This window comes from Ischnura elegans, chromosome 12 (assembly GCF_921293095.1).
Source record: "Ischnura elegans chromosome 12, ioIscEleg1.1, whole genome shotgun sequence".
Classification (NCBI taxonomy): Eukaryota; Metazoa; Arthropoda; class Insecta; order Odonata; family Coenagrionidae; genus Ischnura; species Ischnura elegans.
In genome coordinates, this window is record NC_060257.1 from 48,864,048 (window position 1) to 48,888,116 (window position 24,069).

The 24,069-nt window shown below is 36.2% G+C and overlaps 1 protein-coding gene and 1 long non-coding RNA gene across 2 annotated transcripts in view; one reads left to right on the top strand and one right to left on the bottom strand.

The window, feature by feature from the left end:
• The first annotated feature begins 1,609 nt into the window (after window positions 1-1,609).
• Window positions 1,610-23,819, top strand: LOC124169733 (sec1 family domain-containing protein 2-like). Its single transcript, XM_046548423.1, has 11 exons — window positions 1,610-2,017; window positions 5,795-6,052; window positions 6,727-6,888; window positions 9,229-9,414; window positions 10,578-10,786; window positions 13,681-13,969; window positions 14,223-14,375; window positions 16,150-16,333; window positions 17,560-17,638; window positions 19,222-19,395; window positions 22,574-23,819. Exons 1-11 carry the CDS (start codon window positions 1,841-1,843, stop codon window positions 22,800-22,802), a joined length of 2,100 nt encoding a protein of 699 aa, XP_046404379.1. The 5' UTR covers window positions 1,610-1,840; the 3' UTR covers window positions 22,803-23,819.
• LOC124169737 overlaps window positions 19,309-24,069 on the bottom strand; it is a 45,804-nt gene continuing 41,043 nt past the window's right edge. The window contains exon 3 of the long non-coding RNA XR_006867221.1: window positions 19,309-19,390. This is a non-coding gene — a long non-coding RNA (uncharacterized LOC124169737). The remainder of the gene's footprint in view (window positions 19,391-24,069) is intronic.

The window sequence follows — 24,069 nt, forward strand, 5'->3', positions numbered from 1 at the left end:
GGCTGTTCAATAGCAAAAAGGATTGGCAAGTAAAATTATTGGTCGTGAGAGGTATCAGAATGAAGGTTAAAATTCGACAAGGGATCATAAAACTGAAAAGTGGTCAACTTTTTATTGGATTTCAAAGTAGCCTAGAGGGTGGATCTCTCATTAAGAAATGAAATACAGAAGTATATAAGTCCACTCCAACATTGCCATAAATATTTTAATTGAGAAAATGGTGGCCCATATTAGAATTACTCAATGCACTCTTTTGAGATCATTGTAAAACAGTCGAGTAAGACAGAATTTAAGCTATATAACAGTGAGAATATAGTAACTGCAGCACACCTCTGCAAATTTGGTAGTTTCTCTAATATTGTACCAAAAAACTCATGAAGAAGGAATTACTGATGGCCAAGGTAAGACATTTAAATTAATCTTAGTGTTACAAATGTACTATCGTTTCCAAAACTACGTAGACACTCACGAGCCCCACTCAACTGATGTGGTAGGGTCGGTAAAAACTTGGAAGGTAGGCACATGAGCTAGCCTGCATCTCTAACCAGTACGCCAGCAATAGCTGATGAGGATGGACGCAGTGGCGACCGGGCTAGCGAGACAGGAGTCAACTAAAGGCTCAAACGCTCTAGTAGATACAATGCACTGAGGCAACTCATGTCCACGCACAGGTTAGGCCATCAGTGTTTTCTTGCGGGCTCCATGGCGAGGATTTCCTCTCTTCAGATTCATATTTGGACTCACCATGAACAGGGAATGTGTAAGTGGCTCCATATCTGAGTAGGATTACTTCACGTGCATTTGTTGCTCCAAATTGTTATGGGGGAGATTTGAATCTGAGCTAATTGTAATTTTTTTTCATTTTGTGAAAGATTAACTGATAACATCAACATAATAGATACAGTTGAGCTCAAAAAGTACCAGAGGATCACCCAAAACATGACTAGAACAGAAAAAAAAAATTTGATCGATAACACTTCAAAATTTTGAAGTGTTATCGAAATTTCTAAAGATATTTTTGGATGTTTTAGTTGATTATGTGGAATAATTCACAATCATTAATTGGTTAGCCATAATTGGATGAAGTAAAAATTTAACTATGTAAATATATGATTCGAAAGAATAATCATTGAACACCTATTTCGTCCTCCTGATGAGAAGACGGCTTAATAATATCAAGTATTTTTTCTAGGATCATCCCCTAATTGCTGATTTTAAGGAATTCATTTAATTCCATGATTAAAATTTTATCTTATATTCACCTCATACAAGGAGCATTAGCGGTCCTAATCCTCGTATCAGTAACTCTCCTCTTGATTGGGAGTTTATGATTTCCTTCTGACCTTCCTATATTGTTCAGCGACCATCTTTGGTTGTTTTTATTTACTGTGAATACTCTTCATCAGGAAAATGTGCCTATATTGCGAATTCATGCAATTGGTGGGATTTGGAATGCTTAAGTTCGAAACGTAATATTCTCGCAATATTAAAGGTATATTATGTTAACAATAAAATCACTGAGAAAGATTAAACAATTTTCGCGCTCTAACCCTCTAACTGCGGGTCGATCGCATATCGCATGCTTTTGTTGCAGACGTGAAAACGTAAACATCCGGTTTAACGTAAACGCGAAGGGAAAGGAGTGAGAGAAGCAGGCAAAAGAGTTTGTTCGATAGTGTCAGTTGACTGTGGAAAGTATGGATCATAAATCAAAGTTGTAAATGAGAAGAACTTGAATGTTAATACTTTTAAAAAATCGTATCTTCGGAATTTTGGAAGTTATGTCGAATGAATAATTTTAACCGGTGCGACAAGATCCGTTAACGTCGGTCTTCTCACGATGGCTACAGATGTGCAGAAGTTAAATGAAGATGTGTGGGATATCATTTTTGGAAAAGTAAAAAATTCAGTAGTGTTCATTGACGACAATGCTGCAGAGTGCTTGCATTGGAATGGAGGTGTTATGAAACTCTTCAATGCAGGAGCTGATGCTGTAAAAGAATTTTCCCCAGTGGAGGTATCTTTCCAAAGACTTGTGTTTTTTTCTCTTAGGTCTTACGTTGATACTGGCGTATTTCAGCCAATAAGTGTGGTAAAATATCTATGCATTAAGGATTACTTCGTTAATCTTTGATAAACCATGTCGTCGGATACAAGTCATTGCTCTCCCAACACGACTTTATATCACATATGTCATTTTAACTTGTTGGAAGTTTGAAAGAGAAGGATACATCTCCAATACGTTAGCAGTATTTAAGCTATTAATTACCATTTGATGTCGATGCTGTATATGAAAACACATGTCGACTTTTATGCGAGTGGAAATGCTATTACCCTATGTATTCTACCAAAGTGAGGACAAGTATGATATTTGCCTTATATCCTCCATTGAGTCTTTTTGCCAGTATGCAGCATTGTAATGGCACAGTTTGACGTCATTGAAGTTGAATGCACTTATAACTAAGTTGCCTTTTTGGATCAGAGTATGAGGAGCCTGTTGTATGAGAATTCTGATTGGTTTTATTTGTTTTGGTCATCATGGTTTCATTTCATCAGTAGCTTAGTCGTTTGGTTGAGTTCTTTCCCTATTCTGCATGTAATTATTGTGTGTTAAATTGTATTCTGAGGTTTCTTTTTTCGTTATCCGTCCACTGCGGAAAATAAACGAAAACTCTCCGGTCTAATGAACAAAAATAAATTAAAAACTACCTACATTTCAAGTACTGTGGCTCATGCCAGATAAGTCAAAGGGTAGGAGCCAGACCAAAGGTCGTCCACGTAATGGTGTCTCGTAGAAAGCAGCCAGAAAAGATCTGAGAAACCCGACCAACTATCTCTTCTATGATAATAGAAAGCTGAATCAAATTAGTTTTGGAAACTCATTCAATGGGGCATAGCCGTTTAAGGTGGGTGTTTTTGAAGGCAGTAGGGTTGGCTAGGTCCTCATGATCCCTGGCACGAGAAATCCATGAAAGTACTTTTCAGCATCATGCAAGGAAGAAGAAGAGGATTCCAAGGCATTGGAAAAGGAAAGGCTGCAATGAATGCAAGGCTATAGAATTGATGTATACTCTTTTGGGCAGCTAAGCTGCTAAATATCTACATAAGGGAAAGGGAGGATAGATATGCCTTGAATTGCATGAGTGAGATGTCAAGGGAGTGGGGCTACTGGAGGTAATGGGTGCAGGGTGATATTCTTGTATATGTATAGTAGCAGGGATAGAAGTTAGTTTGGATTAGCTTTGGTTTTAAATGGTTGACTGGAGAAAATAGTGGTATTGAGCTAGTAAATGATAGGGTTCAGTCGGTGAAAATTTAGGCATGTCCCACCAACTTCTTGGTAGTTTAGGAGTACATCAGACTAGAGATCATGGAGTAGAGGAATGTGAAGGGCTGTATGAACAACTAGAAGTAGTAATAAGGGAAATCTTTGAAGAGAAAAATCCAGTAGTCATGGGGACTGGAATACTGAGATGGATATTGTGAGGAATGAGGACAGGAAAAACTGGATTAAAATAAATGACTATGAGGAGAAAAAAAGAATTTTGCTGGAGGAATATGTGATTTATGATAAATTCATATTTCTATCATCATTATGGACAAAGCATACTTAAGAAGAGTCAAGGGATTATGGATATGTATTAGACTGATATCATATTAACCCTTTTAGTACCAGAATATTTTGCCTGGTACACTGAAGAATGCCATGGCTTTTTTGGTGAATTTGTAGGTTTTTACTTCAAATTTTATATAAAGCCCTAATATGCATTTTCTTAAGCTACTTTTTTCCATGTGCAAACACTTTTTTACATGTTCCAAAACAAGATAGCACTTTTTCCACAAGCTTTACTATGTACTAGCCATTTCAACAACTTACGCTAGGCATTTGAAGTTTGGTCATCATCGGTTCATGTATTTATGTATATCAGGTACACGATATTAAAGCTTGTGGAAAAAGTGTTACCTTGTTTCTTTTTTCAACCAATGGAATATAGAAGCTCTGCAGGGGACTGAGGGAAAAGAATATCTGAAACTGTCTCTTGAGAATTTAGTAGGGAGAAGGGGCATGGAGAATGTAAGGATAGAGTGGTATAGTGTTGAAACAGTAGTGGTAGAAGCAGCAGTGAAGTCGATTACGGTACTACTAAGTTTAAAATAGGTCTGTGACCTGCATCTGTTAACAAAGGTTTCATGCTACTAGTTAAACCCACCTTTCTAGAGGTGTTAAACCATATACTTATGGGGCCATCACTTTTCACCTTAATAAAATAGGTTTAGGTTTGGGGGGGTAGGAGATTTATTCATAATCTCTATAAAACTCACAATTCACAAGTGAAGGTACCTCACAGAGAGTCAGGGTTGGAAAGTTTATTTGGTTAACACATTCAGTGCGCAGCACCTCAATTGACGTGGTCCCGTCCAAACCGAGATACGGAGCATGTCGATTGACGTGCTCTGCTGGTCGGACCGGGGGCCTTTCTCCGCCTCCGTACGTGACTAATATCCACTTCCGAGTCTTCCAATCATGTGCATGGCCTTCAGCAAGCTTCCCTCTTTCAACCTGTGTGCACCATTTGTAAATAGTATTTGAACGGAAGTTATGACACAAAAACTTCTTTCTTATTTTATCGGCCGACTCTGACGACGTTGTTGAAAATCGGGCCCGCATTTGCTGTATTAAGGGGTTAGGTAAGGCTCTCCTCTATCAAGCCTGCTTTCACGCCATGCAGAGATGGTAAGGGAAGCATGGGATGGTTAGATTTTTTGGGTTAAAGTGGGAGATTGGTGTTTAAATTGGAGAGGTTGGAAGGTGATTGAATATTAATTTGTTAGTTGGGCAAAGGCCTGCCCTCTGGTTACTTTGATGCAAACACATAGAAATTGGAAAGTGAATCCTTTATTTTTTGATCACTTATCTTTCTGTTCCTTTCTGATACATACATGACAACTATATCTTGAGGCAATTTGATGGAGGCTTGTTATACATACATATTAATGGTTATGAATGAAATGATGCCGAAAGTTCATGACACAGATAAGGTAGGAAACTTTCCATACCTCCATAGATATTTATGTTGTGCCTCAGTGGTCCTTTGAGAGTGATGTTATGAGGAGAATGAGGACTTCAAGGATGCTATTTCGGATGCTGAAATGGTTTTTCCTTAAGAAAATACTTGCTAATTTCATTCCTCTTAATTTATCTGCCTTCAAATTATAAGTAAATCTTTCATAATTTACAATAAAAAATTCAAAGATAAATTGATGCTCCTACTTTGTCCGTCTGAGGCATATTCTTTTTGTGTTTCTTTTCTCATTCATTCCTCATCACTTTATCGATAAATCTCATATGAGGCATTCATTGGTGGAGTATTTGCCTTATTATTCATTTTTTATTTCTTCATATGTTGGATCATTTTACAAACTATTTTTCAATGGTGTAAGTAAGGGCTGGAAACTTTCACCTGAAATTAATTTTTGCTGGGATTAGATAAAAAAACAATCAGACATTAGTGTGAGGTGGAAAATTAAAACATTTACCTCTTTAAACTGGGAAACATCTTAATAAGTATAGAGAGCGTTTGAAGGCATCTTATTGTGAAAGTCTAGAATATTAATATAAAACTGGCAATTCTCAGCAGGAAGTTTAATATAAAAAAGTATGTATTCAACTTTGTGAGGAAAATTGTTAATTTTATAATCTTCATACTCAGGGTAACCCCTCAAAATGTATCCTCTGCATTTATATTTCCTGTAATTTCTCTAAGTGCTATAAGATGGTCTGTTAATTTTTCAGTCAGGTTCACCAAAACAGACAAGATGTATGTTCATTACTTGCTCACCTCTTCTGGGGAAAATACGTTACACCATGAATGCCATACTTCAAGCAAGCAGTTTCTCATCATGTGTTGCTGTGACAGGGGCCGGGAAAAAAGTTCACTCAATGGCCTTTACACTTTTTGATGATGGAGTTTCCCAAGTTCAGGATCCTTTTGCTATGATTGAAGCTGAAATTAAGGATGTAATGAGGTTGCAGGTTCGTGACTCAGAGAAGGTAAGAAAGTTTCCACTTCACTGTAGCAATTATTATTCAGTTGTGCCATCATTTCATGCATGCTATTGTACTGATGGAGTCTTTGGCTATGAAAAAGCACTATAAGTATTTTAATTTTTTTATTCACTCTTATGTGCATGAACCGTAGAAAAGCTTTGAAGATTCTCTCTTTTAGATCTACAAAATGTAATTTTTTACCAATATTTGTCTTTTGGTAATTTTGGCTTGGATTTTTTATAGTAAACTGTGGTTTACTGAACTTCCTTTGAAATAGTAAATAACAGGGCAATTGTCAGAGAAATAAACTTCAAGGGTTAATTTTTTTGGGGGTGAGGGTATTTGGAGAGAGTACAATTATGATTGTACAAGTACATGTATATCAAACATTTTCAAGGGGAGCTTGAAAACTCGGACCCCCCCGCGAGCTCAGAAATAACTCATGATAAAAATTTTTTTCTAGCAATAAAATGTGACAGTGGGACACAACATCATTGATGATTCGATTAATTAGTATTTGTGTTCAATTGAAGGAAATAGGAAAAGAAGTGCATGTATACATTCTTATTGGTTTTCTACAATTCCTAATGTACACGTGTGTGCATAAATAGTGTAATTTGTGCCAATGCAATAGATTTTTTAAGAAAATTCATTATCAGAATTCTTTTTTGTTTCAGGCATTGGATGTGGAGGTTTTATATTTACCACTATTTGCCATAAACTTTGGGGGAGAGAAAAATCATATTCTTTTAACTCCTCCATTTTTAAATCTATTTCCTTATTTTCAAACTGATGCTTCTAAATCATCTAAATCCGCTAAAACTCATCCTGGGAAGAAAGTGAGTATTCTTGTTGTAGTTTTCTGGTAAATAAAGGAAATTGTAGAATGCTATCATTGTCAGTTTGGTTATAATTCTGAAGCAATTGGTAACTTATGTACAATATTTGTAAGTCAACTAAAATTTAATCATTATGGTGTAAAAGTGCTGATTATTATTAATAGTGCTGCAAGCTTCTTTATAGAATCTGATTGCCATGGGAATTAAAGAACTGGGGTAGCATAGCGGTCTGTGCAGTGGCCCGGAAAACCAAAGGCCCACGGTTCAATTCCCAGTCCGGGGGAATTTTTTCTCATGGCAATTCTTGTATAGGTAGTGGTTAGTTTTTGGATTGAAAAGAAGAAGGTATGGGTGATTTATTTTCGGATCAGAATCAGCATTTGACCATTAATAATTTGCCTATGCATATTATTGTATCTCCCTTTTTTAATTTCAGTTGCAAGTGTTAACATTTCAAAAAAATATGTTTTTATTACCTGTCATAAGTACAAGTTCTTAGAAATTCCTTGTGGGTATTTAAAAGTTATATGTACCGTACACTTGCGATTATCCGGGCTAATGATGGGTAGAGACAGCACGAATAACCAGAAAACACGGATAAACCAAACTTTTTCTTTAATGTCTTGTTATGTTCATAATTTATGTAAAGCAAACAATATATTATTATTCGTGCAGTTATTCTGTTATTTTAAAGCGCTTGCCAGATTTATTGAGAGCTTTCTTTGCCAGTTCATGATCTTTTTAGCGGCGATAACATGGTACAATTGCATTATTACTGCTTCATGTATGACCTCGTTTCGAAAACCATGTGATCACGGATTCTGAATAGTGGTTCGCACGAATGCTTCAAAACACTGCTTGACGTTGGAAACTACACTTTCAGGCACCACGCCACGCAGTCGAATCTCACACAATTTGTCTGGGTTGCAATTTGTGGTTTGTCTGGGTCGGGAAGTGTATCCGTGATCATGGAGTGCAGTTGCACACTGCGAGGCTTGGAAAACAGGAACATGCTGCTTCCGTGAATGCAACTAGCGCACGATCTCCTCCGTTTTACAAAGGGGATTCTAATTGAAATAATAAGTCATAATGGAGTAATTCTGGTGATTTTGGGTTTGGTTTTATTTTTTATAAAGATCAAGGAAATATTGAGCGAGAGTGAGAATTACGCACGGATAATCCGCAAAACAGATACATATACCGCAGGCGGATAATCAGGAGTCTGATGTATATGTATGAATTTTGATCCCATTATTTTTCATATCAAGAAAGTCGCGTCATCATCGCCCTGATGAAGTCTCCAGTAGCGGGGACGAAACTGTTGGAATTTTAATTTGTGACACAGGTAAACCCAGAAATAAGGATCTTAAGTTTTTTTGTTGTTTAAAGAGGCTCTCCCCTGCCTCTCTCTGCAAGGTGGTGCACTATTTTAAGGGTACAACTTTCAAGGCCACTTCATGATGCATAATCAGGAAAGAAATTCATCAGGGACGGACGTATCGGGAATGAGCTCATTCAAGCATGAGTATCATTCGTGATGTTGCATCTTGCAATTTTCATGAAATCTAGAGCCTTAGCAAAGAGCACAACATAGTAGCATGATTAACATCCTTAAATAAATATGTAAATATTTGTGCATTTGATTGAAGTTTTTTTTATTTTTTCTAATGCATAAAAACACCATTGGGCTTGATATGGTGAGTATGAGTCTATGTTTATGTGATGTATGGATTAAAATTTAACCCATTTTGATAGTGCCCATATTTCATGAAAAAGGTGCAGTATTCATCTGTTCATCAATTTGGTAGTAATTCTCCATTTGTCTTAGATCAACTTTATTTTTTTGAGAAAAAATTAGAATAGGAATTAGAATTCAACATATATTTGGCCATTAGCGGCTCCGATTTTGATAAATATGTTTCTGTATATTCAGCCCAAACTAAATCCTCAAAGACCCAAAGCATTTTATGCATTTTAATTTCATCACATTTTTGCTAAAAATGTGCTGTAAATCATAAAATACCTCATTCGCCTCCACATAATTGTCGTTGGACCTTTATTTTTCCATCTTTTAAATCTTGCTCTTTACTAAGGCAATAAATATCAACTTTATAGATTAATCTTCTTCTTATTAATCTTTAAATTTAATAAATAATACTAACTAACTTTCCTCAAGTACTCAAGCCTAGAATCGGTTGAAAATTTTACTTGAAATCTATGCATATCTAATGTATAATTTGAAATTGATAGATGGTGAAAAATACTTGTCGAAGCTACAATTAATATTGACTTTCCCCTAATGTTGTAAACTGTTGTAATCTTATTGTATTATTATTTTAGGGTCCACATGCGAATCAGCCCAATGCTATTTTGGATGATTCATCTTTACCAAAAGATACTAGATTGGCTATGGTTCACCTTGCTGATTCACTCCATTATTTGCTTAACAAAATTAGTGGGAGAACAGAAGTGTATTCTCTTGGTCATTACAGTAACTTGATTGCAGGAGAAATATCAAGGAGAAAGGTAATGACCATACATCTTATTATATATAAGGATGAGATATATATTTGGTTGCTATGTGATGTTAAAAAATTTTGAAGTCCATGTTAAAGTCCGACTCGGATAATTTCCTTCAATGACCCAATAAATTCTTAAAGTGAATAATGCTGCTGCAAGTAGCTAATAAAGGAGCTATCTGGATATTAAACTGTGATGATTACAGTGTAAATGGGATCCAACCTGTTGGAGAAGAACATGAAAAACCCTTAGGTTATTGTTCTTATGGCTTTTTTTATCCCCAGCTTCCAAAATATTAAGAGGGGTGTACTTTCCCTTCAAGAAAACATTTAATTTATAATTAAATTTTAGCATCTCTCTTTGCAGATAAGGTGCTACTTCCAAAATATCTCTAAAGTTTTTCATTTATATATTGTCAAGAATCATAAAAAACCAAGTTTTTAATATTTTTATGATAATCAAGAACATATTTTATTGGTAAATTAAATTGTGCTTATTGCCCAGCAAATTTTTTGCATGAAGTGTTATCAAGATTTGCTGTGGCTAAAATCATTGTATATCACCGTTGTTTAGTTAAAGTTATTCATTCACCTTTTAATGATGGATGAGTCCTTCATTGAAATGGTAGTGATGTACTCATACATACAACTGTTATAGCCGGTTTAAATCTTGAGAAGACTTCATACAAATTTTGCATTTACTGGGTTTTATTAATGGCATGACCTTTATATATGATTTGCAAAATGGACTTATGGAATATTAAATCATCATTTATGAAATTGCAAATTGGGTTGTGAAGGCCTATTTTTCCTTGCAAATCAGGATTTTCGTAATTTTTGTCATTAGTAACCTTACCCATTGGTCATAACTTTAAAGTTATTAATTGTACCCACATATGGTTGTTAATTGTTTTCCAAAATGGTATAATTCTATTGTAAAATAGTTTTTCATGGTGTCCCTTATGTGGATAACATTTCTTGTGAGTCTGAATGTATGGTCACCCTGGTGTCATCCAAATGATGCTATTGCTTAATTAAGACAAAACATATGCTATTGATGTGTTGTCAATGAAAAAAGTCATCTTATGTATAGTATTAAGTCATTACCAGTTTTACATTGTTGATATTGTAAATTTCTGTATGATATAATTGCTATTAAATCATTTGTAGGCAGAATCCTGGTCCCATTTAAGTGTGCATGGTGGTGATGTTGCCTTGGATGCATCATTAATTTTGGTTGATCGTACTTTGGATGTTGCAACTCCCTGTTCCCATGGTTCATCGGCTCTCTTGGATCGCATAATGGCTTCCCTTCCTCGTTTGCCTGGGCATACGACTGATGTTGCTATTGACACGACTCCACTGCGACACCCAAAAAAGTAAGCTATTTATTTATGAGATTGGTGTTATGCAGGTTTTTTGTAACTGGAAGATGACCTTTCAAAATTAATTATCATTAATAAAATTCTTCTCTCATTGCATAAAACTGAAGGAATCGATGGTATAAATAGGCTGACTTAGGTGAGGGGAGCGGGGTGCATGGGATGCTCAAGAAATAGATAAGATTTTTAATATGGTTATCAATTTGTTATGTGCATTACGGAGCCTCAGTCATTTAATTTCATATTAAAAGAAAGAGAATACTTCATACAGTAATTGTGATACATATGTTGTTTTTATCCTGAAATATGAGAAGACCATTTACCTGTCATGCCTGTGTGCCTCCACCCCAAGAAAAAAATCCTGGATCAGCCCTTGATCGTTTATATTGATAGGTATCCTAAGACGAGAGAGACAAAAGGCATGGCTGAACTTTTGGTTGCACTAGGGCGATATGAGGACCTTGGGGCTCAATCCTTTATTGAATGAGTAAAGAAGTCCAAAACTTGTAGACATGGCCTCTGAAGTGTCATCCCAAAATGGTCAAAAGACTGTCTGACTGTCAAAAAGATACCAATAGAACATGCAACATACTAACCTGTTACTCAGTCAAAATGTTGATACAATTTCATCAGTCTGATTCACTGTCTCCATCCAAGGAAGCCAATGATTATACTTCAAGTTCTTCGCCTCATGGAAAAAGGGCCAGCTTTGTCAAAAGAGTGATTTCTTTCCATTTCAATTTATCGATTCTTCTAAAAATATTCATTGGAGAATACAAAAACTAGGCAATTATTATCCCTATCAAATTAAAAATACCTCATTTTTTAGTTGTTTTGAGATATACAATAGAAAGACTATCCCTGAAAGGACTAGGGCACTGATCCAGAAGGCCAGGAAGATTTTTCAACAGCATTCTCGTTTTATATTTTATATTTTTTCCACATTACAGCAGACTCCCAATTATTCGGCTGCGGTTTATCTGGGTTGCGGATTATATGTGTATGATTTTCACTCTCGCTCAAAGTTTTTCCGTGATCTTTATTAAAAAAAAATTGGAAGGAAAATTATCGGAATTACGAAATTAATGCTAGGATACACCGGGCTTATTATTTCCGTTGCAGTCACCTTCATAAAATGGAAGAGATCATGCGCTAGCTGTATTCACGGAAGCACTGTGTTCCTGTTTTCCAAGCCTCGCAGTGCGTGACCTTGCTCCTTGATCACGGATACAGGTCGCGCAGCAGTTGCAACCCAGGCAACTTGTGCGGGATGGGACTATGTGGCGTTGTGCCTGAGTGTAGTTTATGATGTCGAGCAGTGGTTTTGAAGCATTCTTGCAATCCACTTCTCCATATCCGTGATCACACAGCCACGGACGTGTGTTTTTCAAAACAAGGCCTTACATGGAGCATTAATAATACAAATACAGCCATGTTATCGCTGCTAAAAAGATCGCAAACTGGCAAAGAAAGCTCTCAATGAGTCTGGGAAGCACTCTTAAATAACAGAATAACTGCATAAATAATAACATATTGTTTTTTTTACGTAAATTATGAACATTCTAAGACATTTAAGTGAAAGTTTGGATTATCCGTGTTTTCCAATTATTCGTGCTGTCTCTCCCCATCATTATCCCGGATAAATGGGAGTGTACTGTAGTTAATACGCACATGAGCATTTTCTGGCTTGTTATAAAGATGTAACACATAACCATTAAATTTCATTTTTATTACAATGAACAATGTGTAATTTACATTAAACATTTTAAATTTAATGCAGTAAAAGTTACGGTTTCCCTGGACCGTCAGTAGTGCATCTCATCCTGTGATTTTGTGTATTTCAACATCATAAATTATGTATCTCATTGTTACTCAAGTGAAAGAGTAATGAAAAACAAAATTTAATGAAAAACTTATGCATGAGAAATAAATATGTACCTATTGTAAGAGTTTCCTAATTATTTTAATTTAATTAAAAACCGTTATATACACTTACATGACAATTAAATTCCAATTTTCAGGTGAACATCTGCATGTTTAATATTTAACTCAAAGTTTCGCTGCTCCTGCTGGGAACGTTGTCAGGAGACAACAACGAACAAATTTTTCACTCTGTTCCTGTTACTCTTTTCCTGTCTCCTGACAACGTTCCCAGCAGGAGGAACGAAGCGTCGAGTTAAATATTAAGCATGCAGACGTACACCTGAAAAATGGAATGTAGTAGTGTGTCTCGCTGCGGAAAACTTAAAAACCAAAATACTTACATGATGTTTAAAAAAATGGTCACTCACAAGCTACCAGGTGGTAAGAGTATACTATACCCAAGAAAGTACTACATAATTTAAGTATACCGGAACTAGCCACGGTGATAACTTTACGGGAGTCACCCGCAATGCACAATTGTGCGAAAAATCCACAGAGAAAAAATCATTCGCCTTGACCGGGATTCGAACCCGGATCCCTCGATTTCCGGCCGAGTGCTTTAGCCAGTTAAGCTACCGAGGCGTCATTCTTCCCTGTGGAAATTTGTGGACTATACCGGACATGGTGGTATGGACTGCCGAGCATATTATGCTACGAGCAGTCCAAATCGTGCGCATGGCGCCACAGCCGCCATACCACCATGTCCGGTATAGTCCACAAATTTCCACAGGGAAGAATGACGCCTCGGTAGCTTAACTGGCTAAAGCACTCGGCCGGAAATCGAGGGATCCAGGTTCGAATCCCGGTCAAGGCGAATGATTTTTTTCTCTGTGGATTTTTCGCACAAAGTACTACATAATATCATTCAAAGTCAAAATGAAATTAATTTGGAATGTGTATCTCCATGTGGATCACCTTATTGGGTGGGAAAAGGGAAAAAAGTGGTACATGATTATCTACATTTACAGGGCTGGAGTGAATGTTGTTGGTTATCCTGTGGGAAGCCTAGCCACTGCCTCTGTTCCTGGTGAAAAGACTACTGGTCAGGGGGAACTCCTGGACCTATTAGCTGGAGGAAGACGGCAGAAAGAAATTATATTAGGCCTTCACAGGCAAATAGTTTCCGCTGCCATCAGTTCCAAAGTTCGAACTGCGGCACCTAAAGCTGAGAGGATCACTCCGAAAGTTATTGAGGGGTTAGTGGAAGAATTTGCTGGCCATCCCACTGCAGTGCAATCATATGGAACACTTTTGCAGGTAAAGAACTATTTAAAATTATTTTAACTGCGGAGTCCTCTCAGATTTTTTGTTTGAATTTAAATTGATTTATAATTCTTCCTCTCTTCTTAGTACTTAACATGCATTTGATATAATCAACATTATATTCTACTCAAAATTTCCTGACTTGTTGAAAATATTACTTATATTTGTGTTCTCTATTGTTCTATTTGTTTGATTTTTATTTTCCAAATTATAATACTAGCTTTTATTGTATCACATTTTCTTTTAGCATAGCCTTTGTGTATCCCAAGCATTGGCTCATCCTGTGTCTCAGATGTTTGATTACATGTCTGGTGCTGAAAAGGTGCTTCTGCAAAGTCTATCTTTAGAAGATGGAAAATCACCATGTACTACTGAAAAAACGAAGGAAATACTATCTCAGGTTGGTATATATTATGAAGTCAAACAAGTATATGAGTCACTGAAAATAGTCACCTGATATGTAGAATGCTGCTTCTTAAATGGGCCTTCTAGTTATTGTGGCTGTTCTGATTCAAAGATGGAGGAGAGGGAGATGTGGGTAAGGGATGAGGCAAGAGAGAGTCAGTATTCTAATTCTGAATGAAATGCAATCGTTAAATCAAATCTCAGTCCTTATTAATTTCTAAGATGAGTTCCAACTCTCTCTTTGAGTGCTGCGCAGAAAGGTGCTAAAAGGGTTCATTAACAAGACTTGGTGCCCTGAAGGGCAAGCAAGGTCATGAAAATAGCCTAATTTCATTTAAAGGTTTCCCCGGCTGTTTTACAGGTAAATTTCTACCTCACGAAAAATGTCAATAAATATACAGTGAGTCCTCGTTTAACGTCACCTACCGTTCCTGAAAAATGTGACGATAAACGAAATGACGTTAATCGAAGCATAATATCCCATAAGAAACAATGTAAAAATTGAATATCGGTTCCTAGACCTCACAATTCCTATGCGAAAAAATTTTAGCGTATCATATGTGGGGCATTTTTTACGATGGGAATGCCAAACTATGGTACAAATACGAGTTTCTGTCTTCATCGACGACAATAGCGGCAGTGACGTAAATCCTTCTCCATTTTTGTATCTTCCCGCATTTGCTTTTCGGCTTCGCCAGTCCAATGAATGCTACCAGACGCTACAGACCGGGGATCCGGTGCTCCGGTCCATAGGCCCCACCCTCGCTACGAGAATTTCTTTTCGGACCGGTCAGGAGCGAAATCAAAATGGCGGAAATGAGCGAGGGCGGGTAAACTGGGATTATGAAATCGAAGAGATGGTTTTAATTGCGAATTGAGGCGGGCGGGCGTCGCCTGGGCATCATCATCGCTGAAACATCGTGGCAGTAACAGGAACCAAAATTATTGTGAACATTGTTCTCTTGGAAATTTTCGTGGAAATGTCTCTGATGCTAAAATTTGCCAAAACCGTAATCGCAATTAACAATATACACACCGCTTTACACTTTGAATAGACTAACCGTATTACCGCCCACGAAACAAATTACCTGTAACGCCTGCCACTTCGCCTTTTTTCTCACGCGAAATTTAAAATACGTGACGTAATCGCGAATCGAAGGGACGATAAACGAATCACGGTCGTAAAATTTTCGTGACGTTATCGCGAATGGACGTTAAACAGGGTGACGTAGAACGAGGACTAACTGTACTTATATTATTTTCACTTATTACATAAAAAAAATTAGCTAAAAAGATTACTGGTTGTAGAAAAAATATTGTCTTTTTTTGAACTAAGATTTAAAAAAATGGAAGAAATCGTTAAGTTATAATTAATTTAATTTTCATTTACATTTAAAACTTAGAAACTTTTTTTAGAAAGCCTTTCAGAGTGATTTTGGCACTAAATGGGTTATAAAATTGAGTAAGGTTAGAGTCCTAGCAGAAAATCAAGGTGCCATGCATTTGAAGCCGAGGGTAATATCTTTCTCATATACTCCCCTGAAATGAAGATACATATGTATACTCCACTGAGTCGTGACAAGAATTGACTAGTAAAAAGGCAGATTTATATATGTACCTGGTTTGGTAATAATTATATTTAATAAATTTTTATATGTGGCCTAATTTTTGACTGTTTTAATTGAATTATTCCAGATTAGTGATAGTTAAATTAGATTTTTAAGCATCACCACAGGTACTCCATTCAACTGCATTGAGCTTTGATTCAGGTGGAGATGATGATTCGCAGTCGTCATGACCGTGGTTTTACAATGAATGAACTACTGGCTCTTCTTGTGCATCTGTTTGCTCTCCCATTGGCAACGATAGATTACAGTTCGTTGAAGACAGTCATCCAAGAGGCCTTTGAGGATGATTACAATGACGAAAACCGGAAAGATTTTTCTGCTAAAGGTATTTAGTCATCATTGCTGTTTTACAATTTTGATAAACTGTGGTTAGAATTTGAAATCTTTTAGGAAAAGGAAAGAAGCATTGTATAACATTGGCTATGTTTTCTGTCTATAACTTGTGGCACTGTTTAGCAGAAAATAGATTCACATCAACTTATCAGAGTTGATATTTTACTATAGGTTTTACGGATATTGGATTCTAAAGAAGTTTAGTTCTGAAATCCCAAAATTAATGAATTATTACTAATATTTTCTATTATGGAAAGGAATTTGTGTTCTTGTCCAAAATATTCAACTTTGTATTATTAGAATTTTTGTTATAATCAAAATGTCCACAGATTGAAATGCTGCATGACCCAATTCTGTGTCATTAATGAAATGGTACTAGTAGGGAACATGCATGAAATTTGTTCATCAAGCTAGTCTCGTTGAATAGAAAATTTTCTCATGAGTCCAAATATATAAGCAAAACTCTCCTAGTACTCCACAAACGTCAATAAATGCTAATTAAAAATGCTCGAATATCGCTTGAAGTCACGTGTAGTGTAGTGCTAATTTTCTTGATTTTAAATGTGAAAAGAGTTCAGGAAGGCGATCCTACAACAACTACCGATAGTAATTGTAATTATGATGACTTTTCCACAGATTGCAATTACCCCAACTGCTAATATTTATTTTCCTCGTTGGCACGTTTTCCTGGTTAGCACATTCATTTTTTTGTGGTCCCTTCAGAAACGTACTAAACAAGTTCTACTGTATGTATACTTGATGTAGGGGAATTAGCAAATGGGAAGAACTTGTTGTCATCTCGAGTTTTACAAGTGTGGATCATTTTAGTCTTAGCATATAAAATCTAAGAGTTATTTGATACAAAAAAATTGAGAAAATCTAACCAAAGCGTTAGCGTAAATTAAAATGTTAACTGTGAAGGGAATTGAACTTATTCTTAAAAGATTCGTCAATAATTTTCAAGATTCTAATTTTTCTCTTAAGTAATTTATGTAGTAAGAGCAATATGAATAAAGCTTGGTAATAATTTTTTGAACCCTTTGAGTCATATGTCATTTACAGAACATGTGCATCCCGCTGGAAAAATTAGTAGAAAATAAGATATTGTGAACATTTCTCCACATTTTTGTCTCAATGTAAAGTAAAAAATTAAGCTGTAAGTTGCAAAATGAAGCAATTAATTTACTAATTAAGAGAATTTTTTTTTTAAATTTTCAGATGCCTCTGTTGATGTGTCTCATATATTCAAAGTTCTTGAAAGTGTATCAAAAGCAAGGGATAACCTGAAGAAATACAGGTAAATAAAAGATTTTATAACTAAATTTATCATGACTTGAATGATTTTATCCTTAAGGATATGAAGTTAGTTACTATCCTCTAGTAGTTTTTAGATTGATTGAAAATTACTTGTATTAATGATAATAAAAACTGGTATATATCACTGGTACACTTGGCTCTCTGTAATTCAATCCTTAGATTGTATCACTTTTTCTCCACTTTGACTAACCCTGGCATATTTTGCTTAATTCAGGTGTATGTTTTTTTGCCCAATGCATCTTCGTAATGACCATATCAATTTCTAAGAATACTTAATTTTCCATAAAAAAGTCACCCATGAAATATTGTTGTGGTCATCAACTTTCATGCATTAAATATGAAAACTTCTGTCTTACCACAGCAACTGATGCGGTAGTAACCGAAAATGAAGAATTACTTTCCCTTTGAAGCCATTCATATATGTGTGTACTTAAATTTAAAGTGTTTTCCATATTATAAAAACTTTGAAATAATTTAAGTAGCTCCTGCAAAAACAATTAATTCATAATTAATCAATTTTGCTCTAAGCCTCTTATTAATTAAAAATTTCAAAAATATTAATGTACTTTAAATTAGTCTCCAAGGAAAACATTATTTTTCATGAGTTTATCAAGGACTGAGAGAGCAAGATTGAAAAGCCAGTTGGCTTAATTTGAGTGAATGGACTGGGCAACCTAACAAGTATGTAAGTTGGAAAAGAGTAACCCAATAGAAAGAGCATGTAGAAAGAAAATTGTATTTACAACAATTTTTTACATTGGAAAAGTTTAACATGAAATCCTTGGGACAGAGTTCACAGAAAAGAATTGTGTTGAGTTTAGCATGTAGCATACACTGTTTTGCTTAGCTATTTCAACAGATAATGAGAAAGAGGCAATGTAATTCTAGATGTGGTTTTGTGGGAATTGGGAGGAGATGATGGGGATGAGAGGAAAACAATGAAGTACTTGATATGGTTGGCAAGTAAAGGAAAATAGTGGAAGGGATTCAAATATTTTTTCCTTCCAGCAGAGCATTGTGGATCGTGGACCACTTTTAATGATAATTATTTTATTTACTTACCATATAATAGTGATTATTATTCCTCATATTTTCATTTAGGTTATTGTGAAGAAACTCTTCATATTGCCTAAACCCTTATATCCTAGGTCATATGCAATATATCAGTACACGTAAGCTTCAGTGGTTCCATAGTGCTCAAGGATAATGATAGCTTATTATTTATTTCGATAATCCTTTCCACTCCACTGGTTTGCAGAGATTTTTTTTCATGAAATGAACAAGTGTAATTCTCATGAAGAAATTCGTTTCATCTCATGGAGGTGATAGCATTCAGTAGTGCATTTCAGGTTAGAGGTGTGAAATATTTTGGAGTCAAATGATCCAAAATCTTATTCAATGTGATGATTTTATTTTCACTGTGGATTTTCACAAATGCAAAGTCAGTACCCTTGAAAATTCCTGGTTTCAAACAATCTTGGCATGAAATGGAGGGCCTACTCTATATGAGTGCCTCTTTAATGACTCAGAGATTGCTTTTGCATTGACTTGGTATTTTTGTAGGACTTTATACAGCCAGGAGTACTCTCAGCGGACTGTTACACTTCGACCCCTGCTCGCGCAATTAATGATAGATGTGCTGAATCCAACCATCACTCCAGTCCCAGATCTTGTTTGCATGTCTTCAGTGGCTGGGCATTCTGCAGGGATCACTGGTCTTCTACGATCAAGCCTGGGGTGAGAGAAATTCTATTGATACTCATTTTAAGCATATTGTGGGAAAATTTTTGTTATTTTCTCCAGTTTTGGCTAGTTTTTTTTTTCAGGACAACACTATTAACGTTCACTTTTTATTCAACAAATGAAAGTAACACATATATAATTAACTCAATAGCCCTGAATACAGGCGGTCCCCGACTTTCGTACACAATGCGTTCCCGAAAACTTGTACGAAAGTCGAATGTACGAAAGTCGAAACATTGACTTCCATACTAATTAGGGGTTACGTTCCAAAAGAGCGGAATATACGCACTAAAACCTTTTTTTTCACGGAATTCATTTCAATTGACTTAGTTTTAAAAATATGTTAATAAAATTCCTCAAATCATCTAATTTCTTTCGAAAATACGCAGAAAATGCAAATAAAAGTTTAAAAAACAAGAACTCCGTTGGCTATCGAGTGAAATTTCCTCTTGGCATTTAAGTTGACATTCCACTTATTACGTCCACTATAAATAAAAAGACATATCAAGAAGCATAACAAAATGTAGTTGTTGAACCCGCACTCTGGATACCTTTTAATTTTTACACCAAAATTTGACATTTGGCAGGTAACATTCGTGATCGCGTATATTTCGCATGTTATTCAAAAAAGACAAAAGACAAACGGAATTCGGGTGATATTCCGTGCAACATCGTTGCTGAAGGTGTACATGAATTAAACAGCACTCAAACAAAAAAACACAATTAGAAAGAAGTTCTTACTAGTTTTATTGAAAGCTATTTGATGATGTCTAGTCAACTTCTTTTGAAAAATATCGTCAATGAAGGCTTTCTTCTTCTCTTGATAAAGGAGCCTATAGCAGGCAGTCTCTCACCCAAATAAATCACCTAGATTAGAGTCAACTACCAACAATTCCCTTCATTATATACGTTCGTATTGTTCGCATACTGCCATTTGAAACAATTGAATGTTGGGATGCACGATAAACATCGCGGGAACTTTAAAAAAATTACAGACCAACGTCCGAAAGTCCGAATTTAGCGTACGAAAGTCAAGTAAAAGGTGTCAATTTTGAACGTACGAAAGTGCGAATTGTACGAAAGTCGAGTGTACGAAAGTCGAGGACTGCCTGTAAGTCCATTTGAAGAAAATTGGGAGCAATGACTTGTTCCTTTACTTCACAAAATTAGTTGGCACAAATTGCAAACACAATTGTCCCGGAAAGGTACAAAGAAAAAAGGAAGCGACGATACGTTCTATCACTTCGTGAATCCAATTTACTCACAAATTTCCCGCACAATTACTAGTAGTTTTGGCAAAACATCAGGAGCGATGATTGGTACAACCGAACGCCACTCTTTTCATTACAATACTCCCCATTTTTTTTGTTTTGTGTCGTCAACAAGAATTTTTGTCCATTATCACATTACTCTCATTGTTTCTTCATGTTGTCAACAAGAATTGTAACACACTTGAAAACTTGTAATTCAATATCAATGTGGGAGACAATACTTTTCCATGCACATGCAAAGGCTATTCTTGGCCAAAGATTCAGAAATTTTGGGCCGTATTCTTAGTCGACCCTACATATCCGTCCCTACATAACAAAAGGCCCCTACATGCGTTTCTCAGTCGACCCTACATAAGTGGTGGGGGGTGATTCCGTCGTCAACTTCTCTGAGATGACGTAGATGATGGTGCAGCGCCAATTTTCCATACTGGTGGCGTAATGGGAACTAACTATGAAAGTAAGAAAAGACGTCCAATAATTTTCGGGTGCATTGTTAGGACAACAGCTCAAGGTAAATAAACAATCGGTGTCGTCCGCCAGGTCGTGTCGGTACCTTAATTATCGCTACAAATACACTCATATCGAGCCAAAATTAGAACCTTGTTTTCTTCAAATTACTTAAAAAGCGGTCTGTACAAGATAGTAATAAGTACGGAGCACATATGATCATTGACGTGGTAACTTACGTTGCATCATCAAGGTTCGTCGTTCGCTTTTACCTTCCGTAATTAAGTTTATTATGTGGCAAATAGTGGCATGAAAATGCGTTTTCTATGGTTGTACGAAAACGAAGTATTGGTTTCCCAAAAGTATACCAAGTGCCAAACGTGAAAAATATTATATATTCGTAGAAACCAGATGCTTGTATACCGCTATATTCTTCTTATTAGTTTGTAGCAGGCGTAGGAATTGTCTGCTAGCAATGATAAGGCACTGTAATGGTTTGGACGACGTTTATTGATCCGTTCCATATTTCAGACTGACTTGCCGGCCGAAAGGCCGCAGTATTTATTCTATTGGTGCACTTCCAGAATGTTCTATGTTACTGTTCTTGAACATGAAAGAAATTTCTAGAAAGGAATTCTAGAAGGCAAGAAAAAAAATTAATTACACTTCCCGGCACGGGGAATCGAAGTCGAGCTGCCCGCTTAGGAGGCGACCGCTTTACCGCTGGGCTAGCTGGCTTGTTGAGGATAAGCGATGATGGAGCGCGGTTTATCTTGCCTCCGGGAAAGCGGTGTGGCGGCGAGGCAGGACGTGCGGCCGCCACAATTTCAGTCAATTTTATAATTTATTTAACTTGGTGGCTATAAAGTGGTAGTATTATTACCTTTCCGCTGTGTTACTGTACATTTCAAAATGGTTTGTGCGAGCTCGTCTCCCTTAATATGCATTACAACGTAAATAATTTAATCGAGGTGATCAGCAGACGATATTTGGCCGCCATGTTTTTGTAGGGTGTAGGGTTGGTTCGGGTACCCTACATCAAGTAGGGCCCGTTTAGTTCCAAAAACGGCCATATGTAGGGCTTGATGTGGCGTATGTAGGGTGAGATCGGTTTATGTAGGGGCTGATGACGTATCTAGGGTCGGTTGGCCCTACTGGGTCGACTAAGAATACGGGCCTTTGACTTTGTATGAAGAACATATTGCTGTTCAAATGAGAGCAAATTTTAATTTTAAAATAGTAATGTACTTTATATATTTACAACAAAAACGTTACATGGTATTAAACCTGTAGCTAATATATCGGCACCTTGATACCGGAGAAAACTGAAAGCCAGTGTAGCAACACCTTGAGCATATAAGGGCTAAGTAAGCTGGAGAAAATTCTTACTTGTCTCATGATTTATGTAACTAATTAATATTCTTCACATTAAACTCATTGAAAACTTTTTTCAGGCACTTAATGAGCACTGCTAGGCCTACACCCCCTGGGGAAGCTAAGCTGGTGATAGTTTTTGTTATCGGTGGTATTACTGGAGAGGAGGTGAGGTTAATCAGAGAGACACTGTGGTCAGTCAAAGACAAAGCAGCTTTGGCTGCAGCTCCAAAGACTGTCGTAGTTGGCGGAACGCAAATACTCTCCCCTGATGAAGTTGTAAAGTATTTACTTGCTGCTGACTGTTAATGTAATATTGCCAAACTATGAATTTATCATTAATAAGAAACAATAAAATGTTTTTCATGTGTTTTTTAGGTAGTTGGGCCACTATGGTAAATTGAATTCCACATTGTTTATGTGTGATTGCTTGTTAATATATTTAGTGCTATAAAGCTATTTATTAGCTTAAGTTGTTAAATTATCTGAAATATTTATTTATAATAAACTCATTATGATGTAAATGAAATGCAAATGTACTTCTTTTTTTTCAATTTTATGATTTTATATCCATTTGATATGAATTAAACATATGGTTTTTTTTTTACAATAAGAGTTTTCATTTGACACTTGTGTTTAATCTATAAAAAGGTATGCTTCAATGATTGAATGGCTGGTCATTTTTGACTGCAAATGGTCCTTGAGTTTGTTAATCACTGTTTGATGTAACCTCATGTTAAGCTATCAACGATGTCTTAAATCACTGACAAGGAGACGTCACGAGAGTGATGTTCGGGATCTGGATCTTCGGTATATCTAATGAGGAGATATTGCAAGAGTGACATTCGGGATTTGAATACTGATGTTATTTTCAGAAACTGTATGGGTAATGTGGAAAAAGTGTCACTGCTTTCTTCCGCATAGGCCCGGGTTTGAGAGATATTCGCATGTAAAGATTTTGCACACCATGACTTTTTTTGAGTAAACGCTCCTCGACTCGACTATTAGCAGAAATACTGAATGTCTCGGGTTTTATTCCTGGAGTGGACCAATTTTTTTTTCTCTCTTATAATTTAAGAAATCACTGTTACAACTCATCCACGTTCATTTAATGAAGTGACTTCGTAAGTTTTTAAATTTTCATATTAATTTATGGATTTTAAATGGATCTCCGAATTGTGCCTTACAATGGGATTTTGAGGACGTATGTACATGTGAATTTCTGGGTAATATACTCATCATCGCCCCAGCCATTGCTCCCACGGCCTCTTCATGTATTTATAATGTCAACTCTTTCTTTTCAACAAATAAACACCATTGTCTATCCTCAAATTCAATTACTGACCCAAGCCAGTTTTGTGTTATTAGTTGTCTTCCAGGGTCTTGTGTAGTTATAGTTTCTTTTTCTGCAACTGTCGTCTGCACAGATGGACACACTTGGTGTAAATCCCATAAACCTCTCTGCTGAATCTTCGCCACTCTACAAAAGCCTACACAAGGAGTTCTGACCTTTGTTTCTGTGCCATGATTCATAGTGCCCCCTACATCTCCCTTTTCACACCCCATTTTCCTCATA

Coding starts and splice junctions, on each gene's coding strand:
- LOC124169733 (XM_046548423.1), top strand. CDS start 1,841: ATGGCTACAGATGTGCAGAAGTTAAATGAAGATGTGTGGGATATCATT. Junction 6,889..9,228: donor AAACTCATCCTGGGAAGAAA/GTGAGTATTCTT, acceptor TTATTATTTTAG/GGTCCACATGCGAATCAGCC. Junction 19,396..22,573: donor CTTCTACGATCAAGCCTGGG/GTGAGAGAAATT, acceptor AACTTTTTTCAG/GCACTTAATGAGCACTGCTA.